Source organism: Lissotriton vulgaris, chromosome 12 (assembly GCF_964263255.1).
Source record: "Lissotriton vulgaris chromosome 12, aLisVul1.2, whole genome shotgun sequence".
NCBI lineage: Eukaryota > Metazoa > Chordata > Amphibia > Caudata > Salamandridae > Lissotriton > Lissotriton vulgaris.
This window is the reverse complement of record NC_141700.1, coordinates 796,573,799-796,597,939: the sequence shown is the minus strand read 5'-3', so window position 1 is coordinate 796,597,939 and position 24,141 is coordinate 796,573,799. Positions and strand designations below refer to the sequence as shown.

General features: G+C 46.4%; 1 protein-coding gene across 1 annotated transcript in view; it reads left to right on the top strand.

Annotated features, from left to right (window-relative positions):
* KIF1C (kinesin family member 1C) overlaps window positions 1-24,141 on the top strand; it is a 912,154-nt gene that overhangs the window by 389,220 nt on the left and 498,793 nt on the right. The window contains exons 7-8 of the mRNA XM_086946204.1: window positions 3,019-3,130; window positions 23,177-23,254. Coding sequence (XP_086802330.1) covers window positions 3,019-3,130; window positions 23,177-23,254 — 190 coding nt within the window. The remainder of the gene's footprint in view (window positions 1-3,018; window positions 3,131-23,176; window positions 23,255-24,141) is intronic.

Below are 24,141 nucleotides of genomic sequence, written 5' to 3'. Positions count from 1 at the left end.
TGTCCAGCGATGTCTCAAATTCTATTTGCAAAAGACTAAACCCTTCTGCAAGTCTTCACAGCTTTTTGTCGCTTTCAGCACACCCAGGAAAGGCTTCCCTTTATCAAAATGTGGGATTGCCAGATGGATTTCCAATGCAATAGGATATTGTCACCAAGCTGCTGGAAAGCCTCTGAACGCACGAGTTTGTGAACATTCAACAAGAGCAGTGTCCACCTCCACCGCTTTGTTTGCGGGAGTGCCGATCCAGGATATCTGCAGGGCAGCGACCTAGAGATCTATCACACCTTCACCAGGCCTTACTGCTTGGAAGCAGCTGCGGAAATAGATGTGGCGGTGGGAGAAGCAGTGCTAAGAAACATTATCCAGTAACGGTGAGCCCTCTTTACATCCTTCCGTCCTTTTCTCTTGGTTACAAATGCAATTATTTTTTTTCTATTACTATGTTTAGTAACTGTGATTGCAATATTAATGTGCAGAATTCTACACTAACTATGTACAGGATAATGCTGTATTAAGTAACTATGTAAATGCTTTATGCTACTACTGGCTATTCTGATTCAGGCATGTAAATCTATGAAAGCTCCAATACTGGAGTAAGAAAACAAGTTACTTACCTCTAACTGTAGTTCTCCAGTATTGGAAGCTTTGATAGATTCACATGCGACCCACCCTCCTCCCCTGAGAGGCTCACCTTGGATTTAGCACGAAGAGTGTTTATGCACAAGTGCGCAAAACTCTGAGGAGCAAAAGGTTCTCTTAGGAGGGTTCTAGAGGGTGAGGAGCTCTGATTGATTCAGGGAAAAGTTTGGTCTCTTTTACATAACAAGGGTTATGGGTTGCAAAAGGGAAATTGGCCTAGGCCTCTTTTCAGTTTGCTATACTACTAAGCATTGCTTTTTTATGTACCGGAGACTCCCGTCTCGACGACGGGGAATGGTTCAGGCATGTGAATCTATTAAAGCTTCCAATACTGGAGAACTACAGTTACAGGTAAGTAACTTGTTTTCTTCTGTTCAATGAAACTCTTACTGACGACCTGGTGCAAGCACAGCAACGGGCCTGCTGTGAACTGGACGATTGCCCGCTGCCACCGCCTCGCCACAGGGATCCCCAATTTCCTCCCACAACACCCTAGCCCGAAGAGTGGTGGTCCAAGCCTCTATCTCCTGTGGAAATCCTGACGCACTCCTTACTGCCCCATCGGATAGGGAGTCCAAGGGGCTGGACACCATAGGGAAGAAACTATTTTCTTCCAATAGCCTGTCACTGAGGTCCATGATCACCACGTGCCTTTTGGGCTGTTACTCCCATGTTCTATGGGATTTGGTTGCACAGGTGATGCCCATGGTACCGGAGAAGGCCTGAACCACTAATTAAAGTGGAAGCGTTTATGTTGCCACAAATCGAATATTCATTCTATCTTAGCACCACCAGTGCAACTTTTACCTTACCTCTTACTGGCATAATCAGGTGTGGTCCATGTTTCTATTAAGGTATATACCATCAACTGGTTCACCACATTGTGGTCTAGTAGGGTCATTAAGCAGTCCTTAAAGGTCTTTTCTGAGTCTTCACTCAAACTAAGTCTCCTCCTCCGAATCAGTAGCTTAACCCCTTCGATGCGCATGACGAGCTGGGCTCGTCATGAACAATGGTAGTCATAAAATGACAGCACAGGAGGGGAAAAGCCACAGCAGCCAAGGTGTTAATGCTGTACTTGCGTAACTCATTAAGAGTCCATCTAAATGAACCTATTGTTCTATAACCTTCTTTCTGAATCCACAAATGGCAGCTGAAAAATTGCTGCATACATTTTACGTTTAAAGATTCCTGAAATGTTATTTATATCGCACTAAACAATTCAGAAAACTGACCAACTGTTAGTAGCATATGGAAATCCTCGTATAGGGGGTCCTATTTTTAAGGCGAGCATAGCTTAATGGATTTCAGCTGCTATCCAGTTTTGCCACTCAAAGGCTGGTAGACCTTTGACAAGTAAGGTTATAGCGCACTCAATTAGAGCAGTCTCACCTACGACTGCTTTGTAAGCTCGGGCACCTCTTAAGTATGTTGAGCGGCGACATGAAAGAACAGGCATACATTCACACAACATTATGACCTGGAATCGTTGGGGCAATGATGCAGCTGTGGGACAAGTGGTGTTATGTAATTTATTTAAAAAAGGTGAGCGTTTTGTTTATTTTAATACCCACCTTCTGCTATTGTGTTTTGCTTATGATGGTTGATAAATACTTTAACTGCTGTCTATTCTGATTCAAGCATGAGACTCTATGAAAGATTCATTACTGGAGAAGAGAAGTTACTTACCTGTTACTGTGGTTCTCCAGTATTGGTATCTTTCATAGATGCCCATGCAACCTATCCTCCTCCTCGTATAGGCTCCCCTTATTTTATAAAGATTTCATTCCCACTACTGCTTAAAAGTCTGAGGGAAGATGGCTCTGTATCAACTGAAGTATGACTCCTCATAAATGATGTGGATAAGCTAAGCAAATGAATGTATTTTAGCTATTAAAGGCTACTTGTTCTTTATTGTACTGCTCTTATATGTACCATGGGACTCACACTTCGGTAAATGATTTAAGTTTGTGAATCTATGAAAGATACCAATAATGGAGAACTACAGTTAGTTAAATAGCTTATTTCCATACCTCGTGACTCAAAAATCTTCTTAGAAGAAAAACAAGAGCCAAACTTACAAGCTAAATCCTAGATTGCAGGAGCATGCACAGCATGTGAATCTACAGCACTGCACTCAAAGAGAAGATGCTTACGGGGTAAGTAACATTTTCCTTAGAGTTTTAACCTTTACATGCAATCCCGGCGTACTCCACCGGGTTTCCCTTATCTTCAGCTACATGATGTTTGGTTTCTTTTAAATCGATGTAGCGCAAATTCAGCTTTTGGTAGTTCTGACATCAGACATTTGGAAATCTACTGGCAGCACTTGCTCTTTGGGCTGTGTTTTGACTGCTTTCATAATTTTCACTTCAGAACTGTAGCAGCAACCAACATGAATGAGACCAGCAGCCGCTCCCACGCAGTCTTCACGATTGTCTTCACTCAAAAAAGGCACGATGAGATGACCAGTCTGGACACTGAAAAGGTAAGCTGACAAAACGTCTTCTCTTTAACTAAATAAAACTAGAATAATATTTTCAAGTCATCCGTCTATTAACCTTACCAAATATTAATGTGCAACTATTAATAAGCAGTATTAGTGTGTTAACAAGACACTATTTGAGCTTACTCTTTTGTAACAGGTTTACGTAAATGACACACAGATTTTTGTACATGGACCGAGAAGCATTCGGAGATATAATATATTACGGAAGGTGGGAAAAGCTGGGCATCTCCTATCCGTCTGTCTCCCAGCCCTTACTCCCAACCAAAAAAGAAATGTGTACCAGCTGGTGAGGATGGCTACAGAGGAGCTGGGGACAGAAGTAGATGCACTTACCTCCTCCTGTAGCTCAGCCTACCAGCTTGATCCTTGGGTGGGCCAGGGAATCCCTCCCAGTTCCACCTGATACGTGTGTGACATCAATAGTGACATTCCACACCTGCTAATGAGTTGGCCTGAAACTAGCCCCTCTTTCAGGAGTTTGCCAGTGCCCAGAAGGGATCGGACACTGATAAACTCACACAAGCACATCCAGCCACCAGGAGAAGTTTGCCTTCCATCGCGTAGACAAAAGAAATTAAACAAACTGATGGATGACTTTCTTGACCCTTGTCACTTATTGAAGTATACATCCATCAAAACAGCATCCTAGCAATACATTATCATGATACTTATGTACATCAGTAGGGTAGAGAAGGGGTTTACTCCAGTTGCTCACTTTTTGAACATACTTATTATCAAAGGAGCACAACAAAGCTGTCCCTTACCAGCATTACTATCAAATCTAGCATTGGAACCATTTGCTATTGTTATCTTCCTCTTATTTGCGGTCTCGTTGTTACTCACCAACTCCAAAACAGGCATGTTATTCCCACCGCTCTACACCATCAAACACATTTGGCACATTAACCGGTTATAATCATTTGGTTGAAATCCAGTGTAACTCTTCCAAAATGATCAGTAAATCTGATTGCAGCTCTTTTCAGCTTAAGTGAAAAACAAAAGAAATAAATACAATACTACCCTAATTTGCATGCACACAGTCTACGTTCTTCCTTTGAACTCAAACAAATTGAGTTACCAAATGAAATTGAAAATTCTCTGATGGATACTTCTTACCGAATAGTTCTCACCTTTCGACTATTCCCGGGCAGCAGACTCGATCAAGAGAATTTGTTCAGCAGTACTCTTGCACGCTGGTGGGTGGTGCCATGTGGGTCAATGTTTTTATATTTTAAAACTAGGGAGGCTCCTAATATTCACGAGAACCTGGGGTAGTAATCCTTAGTGTAGAAAACAGTGGTTCACTAAAGTCATAGATTAGTATATGCAAAAAGACCAAACAAATTAAAAAAATAGAGTGGGTGAGAGAGGTTCTTGGCCCATTGCAACAGATGCACCAGGCTGAGGTACGAACAGGCAGTTACCCGATGTTTATATGGCAATTTTATTAATTGCACGTTTTTTTTGTAAAGCATATAAAGTCTTTAGCTGGTATAGAACAGATCCAGTGCCCACAATTTTGTAAAAGAAAACATGCAGTGATGATTGAAAGATACAAACGTGCATAAAAAACACAGAAAAGATGTTCAGACTCCTTTCATTATTTTGATATAATGTGTAAAAGGGAGTCACTAAGTCTACAGGAAGGTCGGACCTACAGGTGTCCTGCAGTTCACGGCAGGGTCAGACCTACAGGTGTCCTGCAGTTCACGGCAGGGTCAGACCTACAGGTGTCCTGCAGTTCACGGCAGGGTCAGACCTACAGGTGTCCTGCAGTTCATGGCAGGGTCCGACCTACAATTCACAGTAGGGTCGAAACACTCTGTTTGTTTTGCTCCCCTACAGTCTTACGCCGGTCGGTTAGAAGTTCACAAAAGTAATGGCAGTGGTTACTGCCCGTTTACGGAAGTCTGGGCTACATATGTTCAGTGCCTTCACAACTGGCTGCTCAGGGAGGGCTCGCTGCAGCCAGTCATCGACCACTCCTTGACAGCAGCCAACTCCTGACCTCTTTGGGGTTTTCCATCAACAAGCCCAAGACACATCAGAGCCTCACACAGAGGGTTCCTTTCATCGCAGCTGTCTGGGGCACAGTGGTGTTCGGGGCTGTTCCACCACCCACAGCAATTCTGGGTCTTTCGGAGTATCATTCTGAGGTTTCACGCTCAATCCTGGATTGTGTCACACATTGTTCTGTGGCCTGTTGGGCCTTTAGCCTCGTGAATCCTGCTGGTCCTCCATAGCTGCAGGCCCATGCACTCCTTCGACTGGAACCCTCACTTCTGACGAGCTTAATACTGGGGTTGCCTCTGCCTTTTTCATGGCGGTGTATCATCGGATTTAGCGATGAGTGCCCCCACAATGGCATCCTATTCCTTATTTGATATACCTATGCCCCATCACCGCTGCTCTGCCTCTAGTGGTGCCACTACGGTCCCCGCCAATTTCATTTAATCTGTCAGTGACATTAGGGGATCTGTGTGCTTTACAGTTCATGGATGTGTTAATCTCAGTTACTACCAATGCCAAATTCATACATCTATAGCTAACAACACTAAAGCAACAGGGGTATAGGGCAAAGAATGACTGCACTTTATCCAATATTTTATGGTCTAATTGTTTTCAAAGAATTCTGGGTGCCAAGAACCTGAAGTCACATACCCCTAGACTCCCAAGGGCAATGCCCAAAAAGCTTTGCAATGAAACACAATGGTTCCGCACTCCCACACAATACACAGTAACAATGATAGTCAAAAATAATGATTTAAAAAATCGGTTCAGTAGGACTTAAAGTTTTCTTGTTCTTTTATTCAAAATCTTCATACAAAGCGTAGCCAACGCGTTTCGTCCCGAGGACTTCTTCAGGGCTACAACAAACAGGTATACAAAAATACACATACTATACAAAACTATTTACAATAAAAAAAACACCGTTCACAATACATCATAATTGCAGATACATAATATACATACAACTGGATTCATGAATATGATTTGCCTACTAAAAGGATTTGTAGTCTAGCGTCTATTTATGGCGAAAAAAAGGGGATGTCAATAAATGTTTTTAAAGGGATCAAATGAGGGAAAGAGATCTAAGATAAGCAAAATAGTTGGTGCACTCGATGAGTATATCAAATTTATGTCCTTTTGAGCAAAATCAATGTTATTGTACATAGGACCGTTTATATTTCTAAAGGGAAATTTTTATAGGGAGATTTAAACTGAAGACAGGGAGAATCATTACATTTCAATATTCTGACTTAATCTAAACTAGAGATAGGCTCAGTAAATTCAGTGCCTTGTCTTACCGAAAGATATGGAGATTATGTCAAATGTGTTTCAGGAATATAATATTCGGAACTTCCAGTATGCGTGACAATAATCGCCTATTATGAGAGGAAATACATCATTTATTTTATTTTAATTCCCACAGTTATAGATGTGCTGCTGTTGAGTTATATACAAATGCACTACATACCTTATTTTAAATAGAACAGGTCAATCCTTCAATTTAAGTGTTCATCTTTATTGACAGTCAGGAAGGATAGTTTAGAATTGTGCCAATATTCGTAACCAATCCCTATGGCATCTGTATTCGCCTTGATTGAATAATCAAAATAATAAGTATGTTAGATCCCATGCTTAAATATAGCATAGATCAAAGATAACTGTATATCTGAAGGAGACACGTTAGTGATAGATTCCTTACCTTAGAATATCCCCAGGCGTCAGACTGGATCCGGAAATTTTTGCGTAGCAGTACCCTTGCGCGTCGGTTGTATTTGGCAAGGCTTGTTGGGACCAATCTGGGTCCCGACACCGCAGACATCTAGATCCATCGTGGGACAGCTAGATTCCAGCGCCTGGTCGTCATTGACTTCTCCTGGACCTCGTGGCTGCAGAGACAAGCTTCACGACATCACCTGATTGCTTCACGACATAACCTGGTTCCTTTCTGGTCACTGGCTAGTGGCCCAGACTCTGTCCCCTCTGCTTTCAGGTACTCTTCATCCTCGATCCACCCTTGGATCCAACCGGACACTTCTCTCCTGGTCGCCTGCAGCATCTTTTTACAGGTCTCCATAGGAATCAGCGATGAAACCCGACACCAAAAGACACCTATGCACCCGGCTTCCCTGGGTGAGGTAATGAGAGTACTCCGGTGCTCCTGTGGATATTATTTATCCAAGTGTTCTAGTTTTAAGTGGCTTTCTCCTATTTTATCTGGAAGTGTCCTAAATCAACTAGTTTCTAACTTTTACGTTCCCATTGTATCCCTATGGTAACTCACGTGTGTGTTTCGACACTGCACACTCTTCCCGTGGGCCTCCTGCTTCCTAACCTTTGGTAGTCCAGTGTAGCCCCAGCGATGCCCTAGGCCTACTCCCTGTTCGTGACGTGGTTCTTATACCACTATTTTAGTATATGGTGTGCAAGGTCCCTAGGGCTTGACTGTATTTTTTGCAACTTATTGTATGATAATTAAGTAACTTGTTATGTGCTTTGGCCTCTGACCTTATAAAGAGTTCAGAGGGGTTGTGTTAGTAATAAATACATATATATTTTATATGTAACCTGTGTGGTGTCCTTTCATTTGGTATTAAAGGGGTTACATATGGTAAAACAGCTGGCTTCACATGCTCTCTGATGTTTGTAGCCTAAGACTGCTTTGTCCATGCTACGACTACGATAGCTGGTCTATAAGGCTGACTTTACAACCATCACCATAAGGGATGTTTGGACTGATACAGGGTGCCCACTAGAATAGTGGACATCACATATCAGGCCAACTTCTCACAGTTACCACTTTTGGTATTGTCACATGTTCCATTGGAAAGAGCGGCAGCTTGTACCAGAAAGGGGTCATCTGTGTTACTATTAAAACAGCTTTATCCATGGTTCGAGGCATGTGGGCTGCTGAATTCATATCTGTGCATAGATCGCCGCCTAGTGTTGGGTCCGGATGATTGCACATTGTTGTCCTGGAAGAGTCTTCGAAGTATCACGAGATAGGTGGCTCCTCCCCTGGACTACAGTGCGCATGGGCATCGACTCCATCCTCAGATTGTTTTTTTCCGCCATTGGGTTCGGATGTCTTTGGTTTTCTCTTGTCGGAATAGATAGAAAAACTTTCCTTGAGACCAAAAGGTCTTTAGTCTTACGTCGGTATTGTCTTGCGTTCGGCTTAGCAACTTTTAATTCGGCTCCGAGCCGAGTTCTGAACTTCCTCGTGCTTTCAGCGCGGAAGGCCTTGTCGACGCTCCAGACTCATCGACCATCCAACATGGACCAAAGTCCATTCAAAAGATGTCCGGTCTGTAACTCGAAGTACCTGCACATCGACGTCCACCCGCTGTGCAACAAGTGTCTGTCGCCAGACCACGATGAGGCCAAGTGTATGGCCTGTTCGAGATTCAGGTCCAAGAAGACACTTAAGCTCCGACGAGCTGCGCGCCTGGAGGCCCAGCAATCTGCTCCGGCGCCTATGGACATTTTCAATGCCGGGGAGGTCGAGGAAGACTATATCCAGGACGTTTCGGAATCAAACCCCGCGTCGGATGTTGAAGAAGACTACGACGCTGATGCCGAGGTTTTCGAAAGCGAAGAAGTCGTTGAGGAGGTAGGAGACGACGATGGGGCCCTCGGGGCCATGGAGGATAGCTCGGACGAAGAGCTCCCTCAATCTGACTCTGGGGCCGTGCCTCTCTATAAGGCCCAGGTCGAGGGATCGCCTTCGGGCCTTACCCAAGACCTCGATATGGGTTCCTCGGCCCCGCCTTCGGGCCCGGCCACGGACATTGTTACTGAGTCACTCCTGGTCAAAACGAAACCGAAAGTGAAATCTACGGTCTCGACTCCAGATACTGCGCAGGGGCAGATATCGAAACCGAAAGTGTGCATCGCATTAGTCGGATCGAAGACTCCTGACGCCTCGGCGCCTAAGATGGCCGTCGAGCCGAAAGCCAAGTCAAGGGTGCCGAGCCAAAGGCTACCGCGCCAAAGACTAAGGTGAAGGTGTTTGACACCGGCGCGTCGGCGCCGAAGACGATTGACGCCGGCAAGGCCCGGGTCGACCCGAAGAAGGTTGTCGACCCAAAGAAATCTCTCGGCGACACGAAGAAGCGACCCGATGACCCGAAGGTCCTCTCTGCCCCGCTTCACCACGACAAGGCCAAGGGTGCTGCGCCACGTTAGTCGACTCTGAAGGTGACCTCGAAGGACTCAACTCCAAAACATGCCTCGAAGGACTCCGTTGAACCGGCACGTCCATCTGCCGCGTTCACGAAGAAGTTCACGGAGTCCCTGCAGCGCATTAGGGACGGCGCCGCGGCGGTCGAGCCTAAGGACCCTCCGCCTGCCAAGCCTCTGGAGAAACCGGTAAGGCGTCCACGCCGATCCTCTTTACCTTGCCGCCGAAGACGGCGCTGAAGGCTTTCGCTCCTAGGCCGGGGGCCGGCGCGCCCGAGAAGGTCTCTTCGGCACCGAAGGCGTCGTTGGTGGTCCACGGCCCGCGGCCTCGACGACCTTCGGAGGAGGAGCGTCAAGAACATTTCATCGATGCCGAAACGGGCAGGCTTTCCCTTCTGATGAGGAAAATCACCCCGGAACCCCACCTGGAGTCCTACAAGATCCCCCTCAAGAAGAAAAGGGACTCTGATGGTACTCCGGCCTTGGTGGAACCCCTTTCACCACAAGCCCATGAGGTCTCGCCCACTTACTCCGATGTGGACGCTGGTGAGGGCGATGGGGAAGATGAATATAGCTATCCGGTCTACACAGACCCAGAAGATACAAATGAGCTCTGGTCAGCTGGTGGTGATCCTGGGGATCCTCATTCGGGACAAGACCCCCAACTCTTCTCTGCTAAGACTTCCCCTACTGAGGACTCTGCTGCTTTGAATGCCCTCATTGAACGGGCCGCTACCAATCACAATGTCCAGCTGCATGCTGACCCTGTGGATGTGGATTTCCTCTCAGACACCTTTTCAGTATCTGAAAAATCTGTGAAAACTCTGCCTATGCTGAAAGGTGTTTTGAAGCATGCTGCTGAGGTCTTCAAGGAACCCACCAGGGCGAGAGTCATCCCGAGGATTGACAAAAAATACAAAGCGGCACCTACTGATCCAACTTACATTAAAGGACAGTTGCCTCTGGACTCCCTTGTCGTCTCGAATGCCCGGAAGAGGGCCAATTCTCAGACTACGGGTGATGCTCCTCCCCCAGACAAAGAATCCAAGGCCTTTGAGGCTTCAGGGAAGAGGGTAGCAGCACAGGCAGCCAACATATGGCGCATCTCAAACACACAGGCGCTCCTGGCGCGTTATGACAGGGCGCACTACGATACACTAGAGACCCTTTTGCAACACCTGCCTGATCAATACAAGGAAGGGGCTGAGATGCTAATCCAAGAGGGGAAGCTAATCTCCAACGCTTCCATTAAGTGCGCTCTGGACGCAGCTGACACCGCTGCGCGAGCTATTAACACCAGTGTTATGCTTCGGAGGCATGCCTGGCTGAGAATCTCTGGTTTCAAGCCAGACATCCAAACCACCATCTTGAACCAAACGGTCAACCCAGATCACCTGTTTGGCCCAGAGGTTTACACCACCCTAGAGAAAATGAAGGACACTGGCACTGCAAAATCCATGGGTGCCTTGCAGTCCCAGCAGTTTCGGGGTGGGTCCTTTCGTCGCTCCAATACTAGGGGCACCTCAAGGGGTCAGCTTTCACAGTCCGCGCAATTCTACAAGGGCAACACCCAGACTACTTATGCCAACAAGAGTCGAGGTGGATATCGCGGCAACAGCGCCAAAGGCAGAGGACGTGGCAACAACAGATCCAGGTCCTCTACCTCCAGCAAACAGTGACGCCTTGTCACTGCCCCCGATCACACAACACCGGTCGGGGGGAGACTCCAGCAGTTCCTGCCCGTGTGGAAGTCCATCACCACGGACAGGTGGGTCAGAAAGCTTATCCAATTCGGTTATTGTCTGGAGTTAACATCCACTCCACCAAACATACCCCCAAGGCACTGTCCTATGTCGGACGAGCACTTGCACTTATTGCACCAGGAGGTCAACGTCATGCTGCAAAAAGGGGCAATAGAGCTCGTGCCTATGCAGGAAAGAGGCACAGGCGTTTACTCCCTGTACTTCCTGATTTCGAAGAAGGATGGGTCCCTCAGGCCAATCCTAGATCTCAGGCCCCTCAACTTCTACATCCTGTCGGAGCATTTCCATATGCTAACCCTGCAGCAAGAGCTCCCGCTGCTCCGGCAGGGGGATTTTCTAACCACTTTAGACCTGAAGGATGCGTACTTTCACATTCCACTACACCCTTCACACAGAAAATACCTCAGGTTCACCATCCAAAACCAGCACTACCAATTCAGGGTTTTGCCTTTCTGTGTCACCACAGCACCCAGGGTGTTCACAAAGTGCCTGGCGACGGTGGCGGCACATCTAAGGAGACAAAACATCCACGTCTACCCCTATCTGGAAGACTGGCTCATCCAAGCGAAGTCAGCCCAGCAGTGTGCCGCCCACGTGTCCCACACCATTCACCTCCTGCACGATCTGGGATTCTCACTGAATTACTCAAAGTCCCACCTCCAGCCCACCCACATACGGCAGTATCTGGGTGCGACCATTGACACTCTGACGGCCACAGCCCAGCCGAATTCAGTGAGAGTCAGCAGCATTCAATCGCTGATTCAAAAATTCAGACCTCAACACTCGCTTCCAGCAAGAGTGTTCATGCAGTTGATAGGCATGATGGCCTCCTGCATCTCCATTGTCCCGCACGCAAGACTACATATGCGTCCGCTTCAGGAGTGCTTAGCACGTCAGTGGACTCAGGCTCACGGGCAGTTGAAAGACCTAGTGTTGGTGAGCGGTCGGGCATACAACTCTCTGCATTGGTGGAATCCTCGAAACCTTTGCAAAGGCCGACCGTTCCAAGAGCCTGTGCCACAGATCATCCTGACGACGGACGCTTCTCTCCAGGTATGGGGAGCGCATGTACTCCAGTACACTGTGCAGGGACTTTGGACGCAACAGCAAAGGAAGATGCACATCAATGTTCTGGAACTGATGGCGATCTTCATGGCACTAAAAGCCTTCAAGTACATCTGTGCAACAAGGTCGTGTTGATCCGGACGGACAACATGACGGCCATGTACTACATTCAGAAGCAGGGAGGAACACACTCTTCGCAGCTGTCTCATCTGGCTCAGAGCATGTGGAAGTGGGCCATTCAGAGGAACATCTTCCTCATGGCAGAACACCTCCCGGGCAAGGACAATCAAATGGCGGACCTGCTCAGCAGGCACAGCCACCAAATGCACGAGTGGGAGATACATCCATCAGTACTCCAACCGTACTTCCAAAGGTGGGGTCATCCAGAGATAGACCTGTTCGCCACAAGGGAGAACGCAAAATGCCAAAGCTTCGCCGCCAGGTTCCCACACCCTCAGTCGCAGGGCAATGCGATATGGATGAACTGGTCAGGCAGATTTGCGTATGCTTTTCCCCCAGCACCTCTGATTCCGCTGGTGGCACGCAAGCTCACTCAATGACTCTCATACTGGTTGCTCCAACGTGGGCTCGCCAACCATGGTACACCACGTTTCTAGAACTGTCCGTGATACCGCATCATCGGCTACATCTCACACCCAGCCTTCTGACGCAGAGCCATGGCGACATTCAGCATCCAGATCCGCAACAGCTCAACCTGGCGATCTGGCTCCTGAAGTCCTAGAGTTTGGCTACCTGCAATTACCTTCCGACTGTATGGACATCATTCGGGAGGCAAGGAAGCCCACTACCAGAGCATGCTATGCGGCAAAATGGAAGCGGTTTGTCATTTATTGTGCAGACCACAACATTAACCCGCTGGATGCTTCCATTCAGAATATCATCTGTTACCTTTTCCATCTGTACGAATGTAACCTGGCCTATGCTTCCATTCGCATTAATTTGTCTGCGATGGCCGCTTATCTCCAGAATAGGCAGCACCTCTCCCTCTTCAGGGTGCCTGCCATTAAGGCTTTTTTGGAAGGACTCAAGAGTCATTCCTCCATGGACCCCACCAGCTCCAGAGTGGAACCTCAATGTGGTCCTCACCAGGCTGATGGGTCCTCCCTTTGAACCACTGCTTTCCTGCGAGATTCAGTTCTTGACGTGGAAAGTGGATTTCCTTATAGCAATTACATCGCTACGGAGGGTTAGTGAATTACAAGCCCTGACTATCCAAGAGCCGTTTATTCAAATTCATTCCAACAGGGTAGTCCTTCGCACTAACCCTAAATTTCTTCCCAAGGTTGTGTCTCAATTCCATATCAACCAAACTATTGAATTACCCGTTTTCTTTCAAAATCCCGAGTCATTGGCGGAACGGATGCTCCACACCCTTGACGTAAAAAGGGCCCTGATGTATTACATCGATAGGACCAAGGATTTTAGGAAAACTAAGCAACTCTTTGTCGCCTTTGCACCGCACCACAAAGGTAACCCTATTTCCAAGGCTGGTATTGCTAGGTGGATCGTTAAATGTATCCAGATCTGCTATCTGAAAGCAAAACGTACTCTTACCATTCCACTAAGAGCCCACTCCACCAGAAAGTTGGGGGCCTCTATGGCATTCCTTGGCAACATTCCCTTAGAGGACATATGTAGAGCAGCCACATGGTCTACCACACACACATTTACTAAGCATTACTGTGTTGATGTGCACTCCAAACAGCAGGCAGCTGTAGGGCAGGCTGTTCTCAAAACACTTTTCCAAACTGCTGCAGCTGGCACGGGCAGCCGCTGTTAATGGAGGGACTGCTATGTATTCTATGCACAGATATGAATTCAGCAGCCCACATGCCTCGAACCGAATATGCTACTTACCAGTATGCATCTGTTCTTGGCATGTAGGGCTGCTGACATTCATATCGCCCACCCTCCTCCCTGGCGCCTGTAGCAGCTGCAGAATTCACATATACCTACAGCATGGTCATCATTCACTGAGTTTCACTCCATCTTGGCCACAATGGCTAAAAACGATCTGAGGATGGAGTCGATGCCCATGCGCACTGTAGTCCAGGGGAGGAGCCACCTATCTCGTGATACTTCGAAGACTCTTCCAGGACAACAATGTGCAATCATCCGGACCCAACACTAGGCGGCGATCTATGCACAGATATGAATGTCAGCAGCCCTACATGCCAAGAACAGATGCATACTGGTAAGTAGCAAATTCGTTCCCAGCCATGAGTTTATTCTTCATGTGACTCCAAGAAAACGGAAAGGTTTGGTTGCTATTTAAGTGGAGTAATTGTGTGAGTGGGTGACTCCTGACTGAGATACCCTCCATCCACGGACTTGGCCTTCTTGACCACGGGGTAAGAGATATTTTCAGAAGAGGATGCATTCGTCCCGGTCCTTTAAATTTGCCTGCGTTCCCCAATAAAGAAGCCTGCCGAGTCCCGTTGCCTTACCGGCGCACTCCGCAATCGTCACGATAGCTATCACGTACTCGTGGGCTCAGAATTATGTATCTTTTGGACGCGGCGTTCTCCATGCTTAGGCTGCCCTCCCCTGCATTAATCAGCCAGCATGTTTAATCGGCACAGGGCTCTTGTCCTTTTACCTAAACCACATACGACGGCACGTAATTTGATTACATAGGCACAGTGTCTTTTAACCTTATCTTTGTCCTAATGCCCCGGTTTGCGGATTTGTGCCTTAATCCTTTATACACTCACACGCTGCCGCTTACATTGTCTCCAGGATTAGTCTATATCCTTTTGCCCCGTTTTACGGGTTTGTGCCTGATTTATTTATATATTTATATAATTGTGCTGCCACTTAGATCGTTTCCTGGATTAGTCGATATCCGCTTTGCACACCATTAGATGGTACTAAAGTATTAGACACAGGGAGCATTACTCTCTCTTTAGTTAAACAGTCATGCTTTGTCCCATATTGGTTTCAAGATTAGAAGTTAGATTCAACTAGCCAACAGAGACTGGGATCATATGTTTGATCCCCCCCTTTTCTTCCCTCTTCAGGTCTGCCTTTTGGCAACCCTCCAGGCTGAGATCTCTCCTCCTGCCTTTCATGTGAGTATCACTGCTCACACTGGTCATTAGTGACTCCCATCACAATTCAATGACTCTCTGAAACACACCCCCCTTTGCCTTTCAGATCCCCCCCCCACCTCTACCTGTCTTGATAAAGACCCGCCGCGACCATTAATTGGGGCGCACCAGGATCGAAACGTCGACGCTTTACCACTGGTCCAGACACTCCAGGAGCATTTACATGGACTTTTTGTCTCCTTGGAGAAGAATTAAGACTCTGGCCAACCCTATTCCCAGTATATATTTTGTATATGTGTGTCACTGTATTTGATGCACTGAGCACTTTGTTCACCACCAGTCACATCTCCTACACTTATGTGTTGTTTAAAGGTCTGATCATCCTTTATTGCAACTATCGGCATCACTGAATGAAAAACAATTCAGATGTAACATGTTTGTGTTTTATTTAATATAAAGCATTGCTGGAAATCAATTCCCATTTCTCCATATATCATTGTTTCAGAGAGTTTGTTTCTAATATATATTGAGCGCACCACGCCTTTTTCAAAGCGATTGTTTTCACCCAACAGAACCACCTTTGTATTTAATCCTGACTGAGAATGGCACAGTTTTCCCCAATGAATGCGTACCCTCATACCATCCCAAAGGTAGGGGGCCAGATGTCCTCCGGATATTGTAAGAACAAGACTGCCAGATCCACCTACAGGGAACATGCATGCAGTTGTATCCCCAGTTACGTCCACAGTGCCACATGCCAGCAGCTCCACAGCTGTTTCAAATATCCTGTGCCTTCAAGGCAACCAACAGTTGTTTATGGCCAGGAGTATTTTATATGTTTAATTAGCAAATAGGACAGTTTGATGTGTGTCATCTCACTGCAAGCCGTTCCTAAAGAATGGGTGCTCCACTAACCTAGGTCAATCGTACCAAAGACCCAGATACAAATTACAGCAAGTGCATAATGGAACGGGCACCCCAATTGCGTTGTATCCAATCATATCTCCGTTTCAATGATATCACCAATCTAGAGGGTTGTTAAAACATCTTCTTTATTTCATTTTTGTTTTTTGTTGCAGAATAAATAGACACAGCCAACGCATTTCATCCAAGTCCTCGTAGAGGGATTGCTTCAGGGCTATAGAGATAGCTTTAAACAGTTTCTCTATTGGGTAAATGCCAGTTTGCCAAGCAATGTCTCCAGTCTCTGGATCCCTTTTTCTTTATTCAGAACCAATCATATATCTTCATTTTCACAGATGAGGCATCCCTCGACAAAGCCCGTATATGCTGTTGGACAAGGTTGTAGTTAGTGCGATACACGCCAGTACATCCCCTCCAGGCCAAACTGTCTGACATCTTGTTGTTTATTTTGTTTTCTCTTGTCTAGCAAGGTCTTTCTTTAAGCATGGTTAATGGTTCTTTTTTGGCACTTACTGCCTTCTTACAGTTCCTTGATCAGTCTTCCTTGTTTGTCACTCGTTGCGATGCAATCCTTGAAGGGGCTGCAGCATATTCTCCTTTTGTGATACCCCAGTGTGACCCCAATTTTGTCCTTACTTATCTGACGTGCACTCTATTTGAGCCACACCACAGCTGTTCCTTACGTCTCCATACCATCAAGACTGTGTTCCTTATTGCCATTATCTCGGCACAACACAATGTGTGACTGCGCTTCAAGCTGTGTGTTAACCTGCCACACACCACCACCTTCCCTGACAAGCTGGTACGATGGACTAGTTATCTTTATTGTCTCACAAATTCTTATTGAATAACATTGTTGATGTAATTGAAGATGTTGTTATAATGATTGATTCCACCCGGAAAGATCTGTGAAACTATAAAACCGGGTGCTTTGTAGCAGTCTCTCGAAAATCCAGCCAACTACTCACCAAATGGAGCTGAAACTACAGGATTGCAACTCCAGAATCCAAAACTGGGGACATGAGTAGAGGACGTGGAGGCCGTTCTAGACGTAACCATGTTCGCCTCGTGGGCCTTCCTGAGGCAGGGGAGGGCCAAGACGGCGTATTGTACACCGAACAGTTGTTCAGGGACCTACTGCCAGACTCCTCCCTCTCACGCTATTTCCCCATTGAAAAAACACACCGCGTTCCTATCCGAGAACCTAATCCAGGCGCAGGCCACAGCCCACTCGTTTTCCGACTATTACACGACAGTGAATCGATACTGAGAGAAAGTCGGAAAATACGCGCCATCTGAGTGGAGAACACTCGAGTAAAGTTCTTTCTGGACTACACTGAGATTGTGCAACGCCAACTCTGCTCTTTCCTGGCCATTAAGCAACACCTTCACTAGCTAGACTTGATGTACTCAGGCTACGTATGGCGGCTGGGGGCCGAACAAGATGTTTTGACTCGCCACGATATGCCTGGGACTGGCTGGAGTCCTCTGGCCAGATCTGCGCCTCCTCGCTGCGGAGAACGGACCAAGAGCACAGTACTACCAAGGGTTTACGGTGCAGGCGTTGCCAGGAGCGAAAACACCACTTTCCCAGTACCACGTCTGTTCCCGACCTGGAGAATATTATTACGGAGGGATGATCAAAGCGGCAGTGCAGATCTGGGGTCCACAGTGGGCACTGACCAGGAGGATGTGTCTGTGCAGTCAGTGCAGATCTGGGGTCCACAGTGGGCACTAACCAGGAGGATGTGTCTATGCAGTCCTCGAGTGACTAGAATTACTCTGCTGCGTGGCCGCCAGGGCCTGATCCGGGGGTTCAACTGATGCTACCCCACATACATTGGATGATATGAGTCCTCCACTATTAGTTTACTGTTTGTGTCAATCGTTATTGCATGTATGCGACAATTAATAGCATTGCTCTATGTATCGATGAGTGCCTGCTTGCTGTTTCAAATGCATATTCTAACTTGTATTATGGTCCTTGTCATTGCCTCTCAGACACAGTCACTAAGGCGATGGCAAGATATGTGCCTTAATCATACACAAGCCCATGTTATATGCCATATTGGAGACCTATTACTGGGAGAAGCTTATAGTGCCCCCCCACACACTCTACTGTTGTGGGATGATCTCTCCTGTCTCGCCTCCCTTCCTATTTACTTTGGTTCAATGTCTTTGACTTAGTTCAAACACAAGTTTGGGCAGCTTAAGATTGGGAGTCTGCTCTGTTGGTATTATGAAAAAGTTATGTTAGTTTATAATTTAGTTTAATTGTTGCCTCGGTCCTGCACTGATCATACAATGGCGGACTGTGGCCCTGCTCCCAGCCATGGGACTAGACACCCTCCTAGATGAGACCTCCCGCACACACTCACCACGCTCCATGATGTTCCTTTTTATTATAACATGAAATGTGCGTGGTATTCACACACACTCACTACGATATGCTGGGTATTCCCTTCTCAAATGACATGCCACTCATAGTGCTGCTACAGGAGTCTCAAGGCTGCCTGAAGCCACTAGGCTGCCGCGTCGGCGAGGAGGGCGGGTCTTTGCTACACACTTCTCGTCCTGTGCTTGTGCGGTTTTGATCTGGATTAGACCAGGGACTCCTTTTCAAGTTGATGAGGTCAAGATAGATTTAGGGGGCCAGTGTATCTTTGTTAAGGGCAGGTTTGATGACAGACTTGTCTTACAGGGGAACATCTATGCCCCTAATAAATAACAGGCTGCGTTCCTACAGAGATCCCAAATACACTGTCCACGTGAAGCGGACATCCGTGGCTACTGGAGGGTGATTTTAATAGCGTGTTGGACGCTAGCCCACACCTCTCCTTCCTTCCTTCCCAGGTACCACCGCCACCGCTAATGCGCTGGCCTCCAGGAGTGGCTGTGCCACTGGCATCTCACGATGTCTGACGGGCACGTAATCCCTCCACCAGAGTGTATTCTTTTTACTCCCACCCACACACACTACACATCAGAATAGATCGATTGCTTTGCTCCCTTAATTTACTCCATTCCATTACACACACAGATCATTTGTGACGCACCTAATCAAACCCTCAATACTGGGACCCCTCCGGTCCCACCGCATTAGAGGACCCTCCATTTCGAGGATCACTCAGCACTGCAGTTGAAGAATACTTTGAGCTGAAGACTGATCCAGCCTTCTCGACTTTATTAGAATGGGACGCACTGAAGGTGACGCTCAGGGGGGCGCTGCTTGGGACTGGGGTGCGGTATGCGGTGACAGGTGGAGGGTGAGCTTTCTAAGATCAAAGGAACCTCTTTGCGCTTGAGACCTGCTCGTGGCTGTGCCGTCACATACGTGAACATGCAGCCCTGTTGGAGCACCTGCGATGCTTACAGTATGAGGACCATTCTGCTAGGGTACATGCAACTGCGGACTGCTCCGAACCCTTGAAGGCACCCTGCTTTATATGCAGTGTGAAATTAAAATACACACTAAAATGTATAACCATTACGCCTCGTGTTGCTCAACCTAGTACCATCCCATCAAGACATAGATTCCTTCCTCTCTGCTTTGTCCTTTCCTCGCATCACCCTAGAACAGCGGATGGAACTAGATTTGCCCCATCACTCCGGCTGAACTATGTGAGAGTTGACAGGCACTCGCTACTGGGAAAGCACCAGGGCCAATCAGCCTGCCGGGCGAATTCTAGAAAGCTTATGTGGACCCTCTGGTTCCTCGCCTACAGCGTGTATACAATGAAGCACTATTGTTCTCTTGCCTTCCAGATTCCCTTCATAAGGCCATGCTTTTTCCTTCCCCAAGCCCCATAGGGACCCCGCCTCACTAGACTCATCTAAAATGTTAGAACGAATAAACTTGGATTACAAGATTCCGGCAAAAGGTTTGGCTGTGAGACTGGCAACCGTAGTACCTTTCTTGATACACAGTGTAGGAAAATAGCATCTGCTTTCATGGTTATCCCCACGTTTTGCTTGGTGTTGGTGTGTTTTTGACCAAGTATTACTGGGATCCTGCTAATCAGGACTCCAGTCACTGTGCCTGCTCCCCTAAATTGCCAATGGTAAGTGCTTTTGGCACCTCTACAATTGGCTACTGGTGTACCCTAGTATATGGTACTGAGGTACCCTGGGCATAGGTACACCAGGGGCCTCTCCTGGACTGTGGCATCTATCATGCCATCCATGGGAGTCCACTTAAACTGTGATTACTGGCCTGCCATTGCAGCCTGTGTGAGTTGGTGCTTGCAACTCTCGAGACAGATATAAGTTTCTTTATATCTGCGGTCACTGCACTTTAAGCCTATAAGTCACCCCTATGGCAGGCTCTTCGGTCTTGAGGGCAGGGTGTTTCGTTATAAGTGTGAGGGTCCCCCTGCATGAGCAGGACACCCCCAGCAGTCGATTCTCCACGTTTTTTAAGTGTAGTCAGCCATTTTAATCCATTCATATAGTGGACATCAGTCATTACGAGATTTCTAACTATATAGTGGCTGCACCGAACCTGGTCATGTTTGCTATCAAACATATTGGAATCATACCCCAACACCGATTCAGTGTTGGAAGTATGATCCCATATACTGGGGGCCTCCTTATGGGAACTTGCCAGTACTCCCGTAACTGCCTTTCAGGGTATACCAGCAAGCTAGTGATTCGGCCCCCCTGCTGCTGAGCTGAGCTATAGCAGAGGAAGGTACAGAAATAGGTTTGTCTTGTAGGGGATTTCCATGTATAGTCATAAGCACTTGAATAGTCCCTCCCACTAGCGGGGACCCCAGAGCACATTAGATATAACTTCTTAAGGGGATATTTTTCGCCTTTCTTCAGGAAGGCCTGCAAAGACACTTCAGAGATAGCAAGACAATAATGCAGCCAAAATACATAGGCTACACTGGCCGCATCTTCATCTAGAATTGAAAAAAGATAGCCAGTATACTACATTTTGTGTACTTTTTTTGTTGTATTAAACACACAGAATAATCTCCTTAAAAAAACTTTTTCATGATAGAGATGAAAGGACATAACTGCCTCATAGGTTGCCATTATATGTCTTTGAAAGTAGAAGTTGTGCCTTTAAGAATCCAGAGACCACCAGCATCCCATCGTACACAGCCAGTGGCAGTTACTTCAGTTCTTTTTTCCGGCTCCTGCTGTCAGGACCCTGGAGCATTGAGCTCTACCAATTTGGTGTTTCTCTTCAAAATTCACATCTGAATTTAGCTAATAACTACTTAACTTGACGTCTTTGGTCTTCCTCTTTGTTTTTCAGACAGAAATGTTGCTGTTTTTCACTCAAAAATGCCATCTCTTTTTGATAAGAATCCAGACTGTGATAGGAAGAAGGCCAAGACTGATCCTCACAGACTGTGCATAATTTGTTGGGGGTGTCCTGCTCATGCAGGGGCACTCTCACACTTGTAACCCAATACCACTGCCTTCAGGATTGAAAGGCCAGCCTTAGGGGTGACTTATAGGTTTTAAGTGTGGTGACCTCCGATATAAGAAAACGTATATCTGTTGTAAGTGGTGCTGGCACCAGCTACACAGGCTGCAATGGCAGGCCTATAATCAGTTTGAGTGGTCTCTCATAGATGGAATAATATGTGCTGCTGCCCATGGGAGACCCCTGGTATACCTATGCTGTGGGTACCTTAGTACCATATACTAGAGACTTACAAGGGTACATCAGTAGCCAATTGTGGTGGTACCAAGTACTTACTGTGTCAAATTTAGAGTGCAAGCACAGTAGCTGGGGTCCTGATTAGTAGGATCCCAGCCAGACTTCTGAAAAAACGTACTAATACCAGCACAAAGTAGGGGTAAACATGAAAGCAGATTCTATTTTCCTACACGCAGCTACATGGTCTACACCACACACCTTTACCAATCACTAATGTGTGGATGTATTAGCATGTCAACAAGCTAATGTAGGACACAGTTTCACAACCACCCATCACAGCGAATAAAAGACGAGAACTTTCCGACTCCAGCCACTAGATGGCGGGATATGCACAGTATGTGACTCTAAAAGAGTTAAGCTGCAAAACAGTTGTTACAGTGGATAACTAGTTTCTTTACAGACAACTTCAATGCCCACTGGTTAGCCACCGCTTTTGGAGAGTAATGCTGTACACAGTCTATGCAAAGCATGTGTATGTACAGTGCACATGCCTCGATCAGATTGTTACTTACCATGTAAGCATCTGTTCTTAGCATGTAGCGCTGTAGATTCACATGCGCCCTCCCTCCTCCCCGGACACCTACGGTTGTTGCAGTAATTATTCACATTGTACATGATTAAACATCTCAGTACTACACTTCCTAACTCCATTCTCACCCTCTTGCGGGATAACAATCTAACAATGGAGTCAATGCAAATATCCACTGTCACCGAAAGGATGAGTCACCTTACCTTGTGACTGGAAAAGATTTCTTTGAAGAAAAACAACTTTCAAACATCTGGACCCAACACTACTAGATAAAAGGAGAATGCAAAGTATGTGAATCTACAGCTCTAGAAGCCAAGAACAGATGCTTTCAGGGTAAATAACATAATCCTTCCCTGTTGAATGGCCCCCTTATTAACATCAGTGATACAAAGACGAAATGTCAATCGCAAAGCAGTGCCCAGTGTTATTCTGTCATCACAGTCATGGTAATCCTTGCTAAAGCTCCCAGGTGTAGTCTGGTTTGAAAGTAAATATCTTGGGAGTTGAGTAATATCACACAATTTAAATATCATGAGTAAAATGAAATGGGAGGGCCTTCAGTCTTACATCATTGCATTGACTGTATACCTTTTCCATGGGCCTACTGAAAGGTGTAGGAGCTTAAATGACAACAGGATTGATTGCTTTTTTAAACACAGTTCTACATAAATTGATCATTGGACAAGATGCAAATAGATCCTAGCTTTGCAAGGAGAAACTTGGAGAGTTAAGCTTTTCTGCTGTACATTGTCCCAAGTGATCAACACTGACATTTGCACGTTTTTTTCTTTTCTCCTTCTTGATAAGGTCAGTAAAATAAGTCTGGTGGATTTGGCTGGAAGTGAAAGAGCTGACTCTTCTGGTGCCAAAGGAGTGCGGTTAAAGGTAACTTACCTTATCTTAACCTTTATATTTGCCTTGTATATTTGCCAGTGGTGCTATGATGTTCAAACCCATCTCCTAGAAGTACCACTACGAATAGCAACATTCATGAACTCTTCAATCTTTTCCCTAATACTCCCCAGCCCTTCTTTTTGTATGTGACTCTTTTTCGGCAGAAATGTGCCCCTGCCCTGAGTGACCCAACTCCATGTGCAGTTAAAATCTTGATACTAACCTGGTAATCTGCCGTGTGTGCTCAGTCTTAGTCCTGTTCATCTTAACTCCAACTTGTTCTGTGACATGGAGGAGTGTACCAAACATGCCCTATTTCATCAGCATGGGTCTTACTGTCTATGTCCTGGGATGTCGACATGAAGCAGTGGTGGCAGTTTAAGGATTTTCGTGAATTATCATCTGAAGTAGACCTTTTTTCTGTGCCAGAGAGGAGTGCGGTCTTCACTTCGTCAAGTTTCTCTTCCATGCACCACCCGGACCCGACCACTGAAATTCTGTATGTATGTTGCAGAAGGGTATGAGCAGTGGGTGTGTGGCACACATATGCTATATAAATTCAATATGAGATTCAAGTATGATAGTTGGAACTTGTGGAATCCAGTTTGGATTGCCCTGGCTTTAGCATGGAGCAAGATGGAGGGTGGATACAGCTTCCCTAGTCAGTGGGAAGTGTATTTGATGTATTCCAGTGGCTGGAGAGTGGAGACCCAGACAATGAAGTGAGCGAGGATAAATACCAGGCTACCCTTAAAGAAATCCATGATGGCCTTTTAGCAAGTGATTGCAGATTAGATTTTCCGGAACACTTTTTATGTGTTGGATGATAGGGGAAAGGAGGTGAGTCTGCAGAATAACAAGTCTATGACATGGTAGTG